This window comes from Raphanus sativus, unplaced genomic scaffold, assembly GCF_000801105.2.
Source record: "Raphanus sativus cultivar WK10039 unplaced genomic scaffold, ASM80110v3 Scaffold3163, whole genome shotgun sequence".
In the NCBI taxonomy this organism is placed as follows: domain Eukaryota; kingdom Viridiplantae; phylum Streptophyta; class Magnoliopsida; order Brassicales; family Brassicaceae; genus Raphanus; species Raphanus sativus.
Genome location: NW_026618470.1, coordinates 1 through 12,084, shown reverse-complemented (window position 1 = coordinate 12,084; position 12,084 = coordinate 1). Strand labels below are relative to the sequence as shown.

General features: G+C 37.6%; 4 protein-coding genes and 1 non-coding gene across 8 annotated transcripts; 3 read left to right on the top strand and 2 right to left on the bottom strand.

The window, feature by feature from the left end:
- The first annotated feature begins 101 nt into the window (after positions 1-101).
- LOC130506374 (respiratory burst oxidase homolog protein C-like) lies at positions 102-1,510 on the top strand. The gene is made up of 2 exons (XM_057001015.1): positions 102-1,049; positions 1,169-1,510. The coding sequence occupies exons 1-2, from the start codon at positions 626-628 to the stop codon at positions 1,276-1,278; spliced, it is 534 nt and encodes a 177-aa protein (XP_056856995.1). The 5' UTR covers positions 102-625; the 3' UTR covers positions 1,279-1,510.
- Positions 1,511-1,938: 428 nt separating this feature from the next.
- On the top strand, positions 1,939-6,753 carry LOC108844610 (chromophore lyase CRL, chloroplastic). 4 transcript variants are annotated; one of them, XM_018617893.2, is made up of 11 exons: positions 3,625-3,797; positions 3,902-4,174; positions 4,514-4,640; positions 5,209-5,422; positions 5,526-5,575; positions 5,649-5,745; positions 5,818-5,868; positions 5,944-6,036; positions 6,121-6,225; positions 6,304-6,396; positions 6,475-6,753. In XM_018617893.2, exons 3-11 carry the CDS (start codon positions 4,549-4,551, stop codon positions 6,613-6,615), a joined length of 936 nt encoding a protein of 311 aa, XP_018473395.1. In that variant the 5' UTR covers positions 3,625-3,797; positions 3,902-4,174; positions 4,514-4,548; the 3' UTR covers positions 6,616-6,753. The 4 variants fall into 4 exon arrangements, 1 of the variants encoding a protein (XP_018473395.1); XR_008941997.1 differs by lacking the exons at positions 5,209-5,422; positions 5,526-5,575; positions 5,649-5,745; ... (3 more) ...; positions 6,304-6,396; positions 6,475-6,753 and adding exons at positions 1,939-2,165; positions 2,334-2,592; positions 2,687-2,881; positions 5,115-5,136 and having other exon boundaries at positions 2,969-3,797; XR_008941998.1 differs by lacking the exons at positions 5,209-5,422; positions 5,526-5,575; positions 5,649-5,745; ... (3 more) ...; positions 6,304-6,396; positions 6,475-6,753 and adding exons at positions 1,939-2,165; positions 2,334-2,592; positions 2,687-2,881; positions 5,115-5,127 and having other exon boundaries at positions 2,969-3,797; positions 4,514-4,645.
- Positions 6,640-7,652, bottom strand: LOC130506375 (uncharacterized). The gene is made up of 4 exons (XM_057001016.1): positions 7,306-7,652; positions 7,161-7,219; positions 6,956-7,073; positions 6,640-6,862 (listed from the first exon to the last, which is right to left on the bottom strand). Exons 1-4 carry the CDS (start codon positions 7,527-7,529, stop codon positions 6,784-6,786), a joined length of 480 nt encoding a protein of 159 aa, XP_056856996.1. The 5' UTR covers positions 7,530-7,652; the 3' UTR covers positions 6,640-6,783.
- Positions 7,653-7,766: 114 nt separating this feature from the next.
- On the top strand, positions 7,767-7,855 carry TRNAY-GUA (transfer RNA tyrosine (anticodon GUA)). Its single transcript is given in 2 exon segments — positions 7,767-7,803; positions 7,820-7,855. It is a non-coding gene; the product is annotated as a tRNA-Tyr (tRNA).
- Positions 7,856-8,536: 681 nt separating this feature from the next.
- On the bottom strand, positions 8,537-11,500 carry LOC108844163 (uncharacterized). The gene is made up of 8 exons (XM_018617379.2): positions 11,228-11,500; positions 10,745-11,132; positions 10,276-10,432; positions 10,138-10,182; positions 9,650-9,815; positions 9,204-9,574; positions 8,960-9,142; positions 8,537-8,864 (listed from the first exon to the last, which is right to left on the bottom strand). The coding sequence occupies exons 1-8, from the start codon at positions 11,393-11,395 to the stop codon at positions 8,729-8,731; spliced, it is 1,614 nt and encodes a 537-aa protein (XP_018472881.1). The 5' UTR covers positions 11,396-11,500; the 3' UTR covers positions 8,537-8,728.
- Between the last annotated feature and the right edge of the window lie 584 nt (positions 11,501-12,084).

Here is a 12,084-nt window from a genome sequence, read left to right as displayed (position 1 = left end):
TTACTTAGTTTTGGTTTTAAGGTTTCACAAGCCAAATTAATTTGTTTGGACAAGCATGATTATTCTATTCTTTTAAGAATATTCCAAACTATAGTATTGTTTTGTTTTGTGCGATTTTGTTTTGGCGTTATTATAATGTTAACTATCTCGAAATTTCAAATGCCACCACCATTACTTATAGTTGTATACACTCGTATATAGCTAGCAGCCTAGCAGGACAAAAAATAGTCACAAGAGAAAGTGAACAGGACATTAACTAAAAATGTTATATAGGTAATTTAATATAGTACATACATTATTATCTTCAACTAACGTTCAATCATATATTAGATTTTAAAAGATGTGAGTGTATGGACAAATTTGAATTTATAACATAATATTTGATTACGACCAAATTGTTTTGTTTCTTTATAGTGAAACCTACGCGATACTATTTACGTTAGTGTTTGTTGAAAAATATAAGATTGGTTCATCATAGAAAAGAGAGTTGTGACCATGATAGCAATAATTCTTATTCTACAGCTTCCCGAAAGTCTTGATTGATGGTCCATACGGTGCACCAGCCCAAGACTACAAAAAGTACGAGGTGGTTCTACTGGTTGGTCTCGGAATCGGAGCCACACCAATGATCAGTATCGTCAAGGACATTGTCAACAACATCAGGGCCAAAGAACAAGCCCAACTCAGCCGAATGGAGCATGGAACAAGTGAACCACAACAACGAAACAAGAAAGAGAATTTCAGGACACGTAGGGCTTACTTCTACTGGGTTACGCGTGAGCAAGGCTCTTTCGATTGGTTTAAGAACATAATGAACGAGGTCGCGGAAAGAGATACCAACCGTGTCATCGAGCTTCATAATTATTGTACAAGCGTCTACGAAGAAGGCGACGCCCGTTCTGCGCTTATACATATGCTTCAATCACTAAACCATGCAAAGAACGGCGTCGATATTGTCTCTGGAACAAGAGTTATGTCCCATTTTGCTAAACCTAATTGGAGAAATGTTTACAAACGCATAGCCATGGATCATCCTAACACTAAAGTTGGTAAGTTCACATCATCTTCTCACGGTTATTATAAAATCATCAGCTAAAAGAATACTAATTTGGTAGAGTATATGTAGAGATGATATAACATATGGAATGATATTAACAACATTGTGCAGGAGTATTCTACTGTGGAGCACCAGCATTGACAAAGGAGCTAAGGCATTTAGCTTTAGATTTCACCCACAAGACAAGCACTAGATTTTCCTTCCACAAAGAGAATTTCTAAAGGAGAACACAGAGCTAAAAGGCATAAGCAACAAAAGCAAGAGAAAAAGATGCATTGAGTTATGTTTCTCGTAATTTTACTTCTTTTATACAATTTACTTAATTATATATGTATACATATATGTGCGCATGCACCCACATGAGTACTTGACTGTAGATTTCCTTTTATGCTTTTTGGTCGTATGTTTAAATTGTTCTCTTTGGAAAGTGTAACCTTATGTTGTCGACAAAAACGGTGCAAAACGAAGCAAAGGTTGTATAGTTTAAAGAAGAACAACTGTGATACAATGCAAGCACCATAACCGTGCTCACCATTGGAAAAAAATGGCAAGAGAATTAGGTCCACCATCAGGAAACAAAGTAAAGAACTTTATATGGGTTTTTTCTTAATAAAGCAACAAATAGCATAAAATTTTTACCAATTAATATTTTATTTTGAAAATAAAAGAAATTCAAAATATATGTAAAAGGTATTTTGTATTATCTTTTTATAGCAAAACAATTAGTAATATTTTTTTTACAGAATATATGAAATAAGAGATTGAACCAAAATGCACAACTGAATCACTACAGGCTAATTCTACTCCTCTAAACAAAAAACTTGGATCTATAAATAGAACCATTGTGAAAATTTGAAAAACGAGAGGCCACACAAAACTCACGCAAAAAGTGGGGAGATTGACCTTTGATCCACAAAAAGGATGAGAAGAATCTGCCAGAGAGGGAGATGAGAAAAGTTTAATCCTCTGCATATTCACATTGAATAAAAAAAAAAGAAACTTCGAATCGTAAAACAGAGACAAAGATGGTCGGAAGCAAGGAGAAACGAGACAAGAGACTCCAACAAGTCTCTCTCCTTCGTACTATTCCTTACTCCGATCACCAGAGGTAAGAATGACTTTGTTGTTTTATCTTGTTTGTCGGTGAACCATTTTATGTTTTGATCTTTAATCAGAAGCTATGATAATATTATGTCATTTAGGAGATTCATTTGATCTTTTGTTTTTGCTAGAGAAATCTTTTTCTTGAAAATGCTGATACAAATATTGTTGTTAGGTGGTGGACCTCTGAAACTGTGGCGGTGGTAACGGGTGCGAATAGAGGGATAGGATTTGAGATGGTCAAACAATTGGCGGGACATGGCTTAACTGTTATTCTAACATCTAGAGACGAGAATGTTGGCTTCGAAGCCGCTAAAGTCTTGCAAGAAGGTGGCTTCAACGTTGATTTCCACCGCCTTGACATCTTGGACCCGTCCTCAATTCAAGACTTCTGCCAATGGATTAAGGATAAATATGGATTCATTGATGTTTTAGTAAGTTTAATTCCCATTAATATTTTCACTTGATTTAGTTATGCAACAAAAACACTTTGTGATGTAAGTTTTTTTTTTCTCCTTTTTTTTGAAGATAAACAATGCAGGTGTAAACTACAATGTTGGAACACATAACTCCGTCGAGAACTCCCACATGGTTATATCTACAAACTACAATGGGACAAAGAACATAATCAAAGCCATGCTTCCATTGATGAGACAAGCTTCTCCTGGTGCTCGTATTGTCAATGTCACCTCCAGGCTCGGTAGATTAAAAGGCCGCCACAGTGTAACCATATCTCTCTCACTTCTCTTCTCTTTTTTCTTCTAACACTATTATGTAGCAACAACAGTTTTTTTTTTGCTTCTTGAACAGAAACTCGAGAACGAAGCCGTGAGAGCTAAGCTTATGGATGTGGACTCTCTGACAGAGGAAGCCGTCGACGAAACAGTTACAGAGTTTCTGAAGCAGGTGGAAGAAGGAACGTGGGAATCAGGAGGTTGGCCACACTCTTTCACAGACTACTCCGTCTCGAAAATGGCGGTGAACGCGTACACGAGAGTGCTAGCGAAAGAACTGTCCGAGAGACCAGAAGGAGAGAAGATATATGCAAACTGCTTTTGTCCCGGTTGGGTGAAAACCGCAATGACCGGTTATGCTGGGAATATCTCGGCAGAGGATGGAGCTGACACAGGAGTCTGGCTTGCGTTGCTTCCTGATCAAGCTATCACTGGAAAGTTCTTTGCCGAGAGACGTGAGATCAGTTTCTAAATGAGAAAAATGGATGGTGCTTGATTCTTGTGTTGTTCTTACTCGTTTTTTTTTAAGAAAGAAAGCTATTTAAAGTTAGTTTTATAGTTTAATTGTGGAAAATATATGAGTTGATATGAATAAAAGTTTTACCCCTTAAAAGCATCATCAACGCGGACGTTTAACCTGGTTGCTTAGTGTTTTTAGTTAAAAAAAAAAATTGTGTAATTAAAGAAAAACTGTTGCTTAATTAAGACTCAGAAACAACGTTGCTTATAGACACGTGTCAAACATTCACCATTCTTCCTCTCTCTCTCGATGAAATCGTCTTCTCTCTTTCTCTCATGTTCGACAACTCCGACCAAAAAAATCTCTCCTTTTGCATAGATTTGCTCTCCGTTTCCCTTCTTTGATTTCGTTCAACGATCACGCTAGAGAGTCAGTCATCATCAAGGTAAAAAATTCTCTGTTTGTAAGTGATTCTGAAAGTCAAAATTCTCAACTTTGGAACGCCACAATTTGCTATCTTGTTTTTGGTTTCCTTTGAATGTATCTTAGATTGGTGTCTCCTCTCCATCTCGATTCAGTCGACGATTCCGGGTCTCGTCCTTGATCTTTCGGTGGTCGGCGCCTTTGTCGATGTCTCTCTGGTGGTTGTCGTTAACAAATCCGCCTATCATTTGTGATCTCTCCTCGACATAGAGAATCACTCGGCGTCTATTTTGGAGTCTCTCCTCAAGGACTCCACCTCTGTTCCTTCATCGACGATTAAACCATCCCTCTCTCTCTCTCTACGGTTCTCCTCGACGGTCGGTGGAATCGAATTGAAAGGTAAAGCTCTGTTATTTGTTTCTAAGTCTGAATCCTTTAATTCATGCTTGTCTTAAATTGAGCTTACATATCGGTCAATTTGTGATTATGTCTCTAGTGATTCTCAGTGAGTCTTAAGTTGAGCTTACATAAGTTTAAGTGTGAGTCTTAATTTTAAGTTTGAGTCGAAGAACTAGTTTGAGTCTTAAGTATGTTTGTTGTTTGTTGTGTTAACATTTCTGTTTCTTGTTCAATGTACCTCAATGTTTAATAAATTTTAAGTTTGAATTGTCTGAAAACGAGTTATGGCATGTAGATGATGCATTGATGTCTGCTGATGTTTTAATATTATTTTGACAGATTTTCCTGATCATCGTTCAATCTCTTTATGATTCATGTCTCTGGATTGTGTGCTTTACTTGACGTATATGGGGCTTTGCAAGATGCTTGAGCCTAACCGTGAGAACTTTAACTATGGTGGTAACTGGTAAGGTGGTGGTTATGGTTCTATCTTTCTTCTTTCTACTTCGATTGTATAAAATCTAGACTTGTGCTTGGAGGATATTAACAATTTTCTACATTATTTCCCTTTTTATGATGTACTTTTTTTTCATAGTGGGTCCTTGGGATAGTAATTATTTTTACCCAACATTTTCTTTGATTTAAAAGAATAATATTTAAGTTCCTCTATGTTCAAAAATTCATTTTGTAAGTTTTATAAATCTTGGGATAAGAATTAGTTTTTGCTAATAAGAACCAATATGAAATAAGACCATGCTAATTAATTTTATATCAACTCAAATATCTTAATGCACAAATCAAATTACAAAAAATATGATATGAAGAAATTATATTTTTTTAATAAGAAATTAATTATCCCTCAAACATTTTAACTTCATATTTTCTTTTTCTTTGATAAACTTTTTTGGTTTCTATATGTTCATTGTGATATTCCATCAAGACTTACACGTGGCAAGCAATCTCACCACTGGTTCGATCGTCGCCGCACTCTCTCCTCTCTGCAATTTCTGATCGGCGATAATTGTTTCCTTCAGGTTCCGAACCAAATCGAAAGCAGCGTTTATGTGCACCGGGTCGGGTTCGGATCCGGAACCGAGCTCCAACGGTTGGAGCCGCCGCCGAGCTCGCGGCGTCGTGGTCAAGACTCTGGTTCTGATCGGAGGCGCTCTTCTCCTCAAACGTCTCACTAAATCCACCACTCGCAGGGATCACGCTCGCGTCGTCTCTCGTTCTCTCACCGGAGAGAAGGTTTTTTTAAAAAATTTCTCAATCTCCAATGCCACCTTAACTACTTACTACACTTAACCGTTTTACTGATTTTAGTAATAACTGTTTGATTGGGGTTTTGAAGTTTACGAGGGAGCAAGCTTCAAGGGATCCTGATAATTACTTCAACATTAGGTTTCTTGATTGACTGATTGATTGTTTGTTTGTGGCATTGATCTGAGTTTGAATTAGTTTTTTTTTGTTGCAGAATGATGAGTTGTCCAGCTGCTGAGATGGTTGATGGTTCACAAGTCTTGTATCTCGAACAGGCATTTTGGAGGACTCCTCAGAAACCCTTTCGTCAAGTAAGCAACCACTCATTGGCTAACTCTGTCTCTTGTTTGATTCCAAAGCGTATTCATTGTTTGTGGTTCCAGAGATTATATATGGTTAAGCCGTGTCCAAAGGAGCTGAAATGTGATGTCGAGGTGAGGATTATGAGCTCTTCTTATGTATTTCCAATTAGAGTGTTAAGAAGTGTTTTTTGTTCTGAGAGATGACAGGTCAGTTCATATGCGATCAGAGACGCTGATGAGTACAGAAATTTCTGTGACCGCCCTATGGACCAACGCCCACTTCCTCAAGAAGTCATCGGTGTAAGTTCTTTTTTTTTTAAGGTTGTTGAATCAATATAGAGATCGCTCGCTGGTTAACAATATGTATCTGACTGAAACCAATAGGACATTGGAGAGCATTTGACAACTATACACCTCAGCTGTTGTGACCGTGGGAGACGTTGCTTGTACGAAGGCTCAACTTCACCTGGTGGATTTCCAAATTCATGGGTATTGTTCTTATAAGCAAAAGCCACTATCTCTAGCTTGTACATTATGCTTGAACAAGTGTCAATCTCCCGGTTGCAGAATGGGGCTAGCTATTGTACCTCAGATCTTGCAGTCTTGAAAAACAATGAGATACATCTATGGGATCGTGGCTTTGATGAGAATCGAAACCAGGTTCATCCCATTGAATTTTTCAGCTATTATTACTAAAGAAAATGAAAGCCTGGTAAATAAAGTGGGACATTACTACAGGTTTGGGGACCAAAGCAAGGTCCGTACGAGTTCAAGCCAGCGACATACTCGAGCATCAACGAAAACTTGTCTTCTCTGAACATACTTTATCAATCTTCAATCGATAGACCAATACAAGGATCACTCATCTTGCAAGACTAAGCATCCATTCACTTACTCTCTGTATAATCTCACACTTGTCTTTTATTTCATCTCAACAACATTGAATACCGTTTTTTTTTGTACATAGAAAGCTCAACATTTTTACTTCATTATAAATGTCTAACAACTCAGAGATGATTTGATAATACAAAACGAAACAAGAATGTTTCATGCGGTATTGTTGACATAGAAGTAAAGAGCTGCTAAAGCTAGAGCCCCAACAGCAATTGCTATAGGCAAAGCCTTCCTGCGTGAGATTTGCCATAAAGATACAAAAAAAGTTATGAGAAGAGAACCCATAGTGGCAAAAGATGTAAGAGAGGAGAGTCTTTTGTCTTACCCAACGGCTTCATCCCGTTGGAGCTCAGCTTTTCTAGCCTTTCTCACATCCTTGTCATTAACGTTCTTGCTCACATCAGGCATGTACGGTCTGAACCGCCGTTTAGGAGCAGCACACACTGCAAACAACCCCCATTATAACACCATTGAAAACCAAACACAGTTCCTAGAAAAAACCTGGTCAACATTCTAAGTAGTCACCATACCTGGACAGAAGTAATTGTCAGGCAACTTATCGAATGGAGTTCTGTCATTGTATATATACCTGTGAAGAATCAATAGAAAGAGATGATTAATGATAAATGAACTTTTATATGTTAGACTGAGAGAGAGAGGGATATTGAAAGAGACCCGCAATCACGGCAGATATAGGCTTGCTTGGAGGAGACACGCATGGAGAATCTTGGAGCAGAGGAGGAAGATGAAGATTTCGAAAGGGACTTCTTCCTGTTGTTGCCGAGTATCCTCAGCGAGTAATACGGCAAGAAAGATGACGATCTCTGGAGGTTTGAAGTCACCGGGGCTGACGGTTTGCCAGCGTAAAGCGTCGCCGGAGTAACGTACATCGTCGTCATTGAGAAAGGAAGTGTGGTTGGTGGGATCAGTGGAGAGATAGAGAAGATGAAAGTGATGATTGAGAGGAAGAATATAGAAAGAGCGAGAGGATGTGGAAGAGTGTGCTCCTCACAAGCCCATTTCCATTCGCCACGTCAGAAAGTCCCTTTTGCGTAGGTTTAGTAAAGTTTTGTTTTAAAACGTTGCCACGTAACAAAGTGCAGTAATATATAATTAAACTGAACGTATACAACAAACCGACCTTAGCTCAGTTGGTAGAGCGGAAGACTGTAGTTTTTCTCAACAGATAATCTTTAGGTCGCTGGTTCGATTCCGGCAGGTCGGATTTTTTTTTCCATTTTGTAGAATTGTTCTTTTTTTTTAACCCTGTAGACCCACCGATACAAAAATCTTATGGCTGCAACATGAGGTTAACTGTTATTCTCTTACCAATAAATCTTTACAAAAACACAACCCATCTTCAGACTTATGAAACCGTCGTATCCTATATCCCACATGATAATCAACTTATTCAACAAGTTGGACACTGATTTGATCCAGCTGTGGCAATCACTAAGCATCCTTATACTCCTCTGAATCTTAAACTTCTGATACTGGACTGCTCTCCAAGATCCCCCATATGGCAATGAAAGCTTCTTGGTAATACAAGTTCCTACTCTTTCTCCTCTTCAGACACGTCCTTTTTTTTTTTTGAACACCCCTCTTCAGACACGTCCATCAACACTAAAAATCCGTGTCAGGCACAAAACCTTGAGACTTAGTTTTCTGTATCACCTCTTCTAACAGTTTGTATACAGCATTTGTCTCTATATGAGATGTGTAACCATGGAGGAGGAAACAAGAGATGGGTATGCTCCGTATCCGACCTTAAAGTTCTGACCATGTGCTTGAAAGAACACATTTGGAATTTGATGGAGCTTTTGCATTATTCAAGAACTTGTTTCAACATCACAAAAAAAAAGAAAATACTTGTGAAATCACAATTACTAGAGGCAGAGCCTAGCAGTAAAAGTTAAATAATCATTTATAAAACTGAAACTAATAGGGAGATTCAAGACAAACTTCAATTCAGTTCCCCATGTAAATGATGTTGAGGCCTATAAATAAGAAATTGGTCTGTAAAAATCTATATTAATTTTAGAATGATGACTAAGCCAACATTAAGCTTACTATCCTGAACAGAAAGACATATGAGAGATCATGAGATCTTGTGCAGACCAATGTTGAGATCAGAAGATATGGAGATGAGAAGTGGTTGAGAGTAATGCCATTCCGCTTTAAACACTCTCTTCTGATGAGCTTTTATCGACTGCGTCGGTTTACGAGCATTGTACCTTACCACCACCACAGACAACAACAACACTCTTGTTTAAAAATCACAAATCCAATACTAATCACACCATTTGATGCTGAAAGAGTTTTTACCTACCTGATGTCAAAAACATGGATAACCGGGTCAGCTGAACCAGAAGTGATATGTAAACCATCAGGAGACCAAGACTGGTTTATCAAAGCTGATTGTGATTCACTACTGTCTTGCTTCCAACCAAACGAATGGAGTTCGGTTCTCCTTAACCTGATATCAAACAGTCGAAGCTGTTTCTCCGGTTCCCTGTCAAGATTCCACATTAGTGAACTCATGATTAAAAAAAAACATATTTATTCTTCTTTACCCGGATTGAACCATAAAGAGATTGAAGTCACAAGGATTGGAGAGAACGCTCATGCATTTATACTCAATCTGATGCTTGTAGTCCGCTCTACCAACTTGAACATCAAACCCGTATATCCTCTTGTCTGCTCCAACCGACAAAACAACGTTCTTGTTTCTCATCCCATCGACTCCCATCACAGCAGCTGAGTGTAGATTCCTGTGTAGAGTTTTGGACTTCCATTTGTTTACTTCATCATCAGCATCAGTCTCGTTCCATAGAACAACAGCGTGATCACTTCCTCCCGTCACAAAGCATGTGTTTTCCCACGGCATGAACTTTATGTTGTTGATTATCCCTTTCACGTGTGGTTTATTCTCCAAGAAAGTAACCTTTTAACAAGAACAAAATACTTAGAAGAAAAATGCTAGTTTGTGTGTGTGTGTGTGTGTGTTGGTGTTTGTTACCCCGCGGGTCTTGTTGAGATTTAGGATGGATATCTGAGAATCAGCATCGTCTGCAGTGTATACAGAGAAAAGGGTGTGCCCGGATGGGTGCCAGGCCATATCTTCTCCCCATCTTCTTTGTTTTTGAGATAAACAGTCGGTGGTACTAAGCAATGATGCAGACAATCTGCAAATGAGACTTAGTTAGGGTCTTGATCTTGTTTACATTTGCTTCTCCCTAATTTATAATGCATTAGCACATTTGCTCCATTCGTTCTGTTCTGTTCTGTTCTGTTCTGTTTACTATGTAAGCTAATCCTTCTATAGTTGGCATACTAACAAATTAACAATATATACAACAAAGAAGATATCAAGCACCATAAGCTTCCTCATTCCTAAGTTAGTGCCAACCAAACCAAAATCAATAGAGCAAGTGCTTTCCAAATACAATCTACTCAGACAAGAGAATGACTTTAAAGTGGTGGGGAGAAAGAAAAAAGAAAACAAACCTTCCAGGTTGCAGTTGCCATAAACTGACCATGCCATCCAGAGAACTTAATGATGATAACATAAAAGGAAAAGTATATCAGATTCCAGAATCTATTTCAAAAGTACAATAATAGCAGACTAATGGGGGTCTTTTGTACCTTGTTGCAAACAGCTGCTCATTTACAGGACAGAGAATCAAGCTTCTTAGCTTCCTCTTGTGCTGACTGGAGATTTGGTTGCTAGAGTGACACTTGATTGTAGTTGGTGAAGAGTTTCTAGCTATAAACCGAATCAACTCTTTATGCTCCTTTTGCTCTGCATTAAATGCTCGAAACCACATCAGTTAATATTAGTTTCGTCCCAAAAGTCATTCGAACCATAATGGTCAGAGTCTTTTCCAGAACGATCCCTGGTTAGAATTTTAACATAGCAAAAAGACCAAGAACGAAGTGGAGGAAAACTAACAAATCAGACTATCCTACGAATGCGTTAAAAAACATTGTGTTACTGCTATCTCTGTTAAAACTTAGTTTTAACAATATGTTTGTTGTCATTTATGTTTTATGTAATATGTTACATTGATTTAAATCAATTAAAATTAGATGTTATAAAATAAAAAAAACTTACCGAACTTCCTTTTTGTCCCTCTATCTTGATCTCGGCTAGCTTTAAGATTAGGGCTGTCACGAGAAGATGTTTGTTTCACAGCAACAGTTTTGGTCTTGGAGTTGGAGAAACTGTCACGAGAAGATGTTTCAGGCTTTTGCTTCACAACAACAGTGTTGTTGGCCTTTGACTTGGAGATACTACTATTACTACTTGTTAGAGGAGCAGAGGGTTTAAGAATCTTGCTAGGTGATGGAGATGGATAGTCTCTCCTAGAAGGAGTAACGTTTCTTGTAGATTCATCATTCTTTGCACTATTAATACCAATAGATAAATCATCATCGTCATGGCCACGAAGGTTAGCTAACTTAGCTTTTGAATCTCTCAGACTTCTTTGCGCTTCAATAAGCTGAGAAAGCCCCCCCAAAAAAAATTAAATTCATATCATTTCCTAGAAAGGGAAGTTAAAAAGTCTAGAAAAGGGAAGGAGGACACAAACAGAACCTTGGTTTGGTAGTTAGATATGTGGTGCTTGAGACGATCTATCTCAGCTGAACGGTGCTCTACTAAAGCGACGAGGGCTTGTTCCTGCTCTTCTCTGCTACCGACATTATTACCTTCTTCTTTTTCTTGTTCTTGTCTTTTCGATTTGGGTGTCTGAAGCTCGCTCATTTCGGATTGTTTGAGCTTTAAAACGACAAAAGGGGATCTCTGATCGTCCGTTTACGTTTGTCTTGGTTTCAGCAAGATAGAGAGGCTTCCCTTTCATTGGTTAGCAATAGAAAGTTAGAGACATAATTTAGTTTTCTTTTTTAAAAGGTAAATAGTGAAAATAGGCTATTTTTAGACCGGATGGTAAATACTTCCATGGGTATATCTCTTCCCATTAATGTCAAATTAATACTTTTTCTCTATTTCTAAAAAATCTGTCTTAGAGATTTTTTTTTGTTGATCTAGAATAGGATAAACTATGAAAACATCTTAATATAATGGTTAATATTTAAAGATTTATACATCCATACATGTGATTCGAATCCCAAACTATGTAATTTCTTGAAAATTATAAGATATTTATGTTTCGAAAAAACAATTTATTGAACCATTATACAGACAACAAAATAAAAGCTTACAGAGGTTCTTTAACAGAAATGAATCTTCATAAGACGATTCAGATAATGTAGTTAAACGTAAATTTTTATAAAGTTTGTAATATTGTCAGTTGTCGAATTGTTTTTATGTAATCTTTCTCGTAATTATATTATCACGATAAATCAACGATAAAGAGAATCTGGTCATCTCATTAATTAGAATTGGAGAATAGAGTTGTTGTACCAGCAAAGATAGGTTATAAAATTATGACT

Excerpts from the sequence above, each read along its gene's own strand:
- LOC130506375 (XM_057001016.1), bottom strand. The coding sequence starts at position 7,529 with ATGACGACGATGTACGTTACTCCGGCGACGCTTTACGCTGGCAAACCG. Across the intron at positions 7,074-7,160 it reads TGACAATTACTTCTGTCCAG|TGTGTGCTGCTCCTAAACGG; the intron begins GTATGGTGACTA and ends GGTTGTTTGCAG. Across the intron at positions 6,863-6,955 it reads CAACGGGATGAAGCCGTTGG|GAAGGCTTTGCCTATAGCAA; the intron begins GTAAGACAAAAG and ends AATCTCACGCAG.
- LOC108844610 (XM_018617893.2), top strand. The coding sequence starts at position 4,549 with ATGTCTCTGGATTGTGTGCTTTACTTGACGTATATGGGGCTTTGCAAG. Across the intron at positions 5,869-5,943 it reads AGCTGAAATGTGATGTCGAG|GTCAGTTCATATGCGATCAG; the intron begins GTGAGGATTATG and ends GAGAGATGACAG. Across the intron at positions 6,037-6,120 it reads TTCCTCAAGAAGTCATCGGT|GACATTGGAGAGCATTTGAC; the intron begins GTAAGTTCTTTT and ends TGAAACCAATAG.
- LOC130506374 (XM_057001015.1), top strand. The coding sequence starts at position 626 with ATGATCAGTATCGTCAAGGACATTGTCAACAACATCAGGGCCAAAGAA. Across the intron at positions 1,050-1,168 it reads TCATCCTAACACTAAAGTTG|GAGTATTCTACTGTGGAGCA; the intron begins GTAAGTTCACAT and ends AACATTGTGCAG.
- LOC108844163 (XM_018617379.2), bottom strand. The coding sequence starts at position 11,395 with ATGAGCGAGCTTCAGACACCCAAATCGAAAAGACAAGAACAAGAAAAA. Across the intron at positions 10,433-10,744 it reads AGGGACAAAAAGGAAGTTCG|AGCAAAAGGAGCATAAAGAG; the intron begins GTAAGTTTTTTT and ends CATTTAATGCAG. Across the intron at positions 10,183-10,275 it reads GAGCAGCTGTTTGCAACAAG|TTCTCTGGATGGCATGGTCA; the intron begins GTACAAAAGACC and ends ATCATCATTAAG.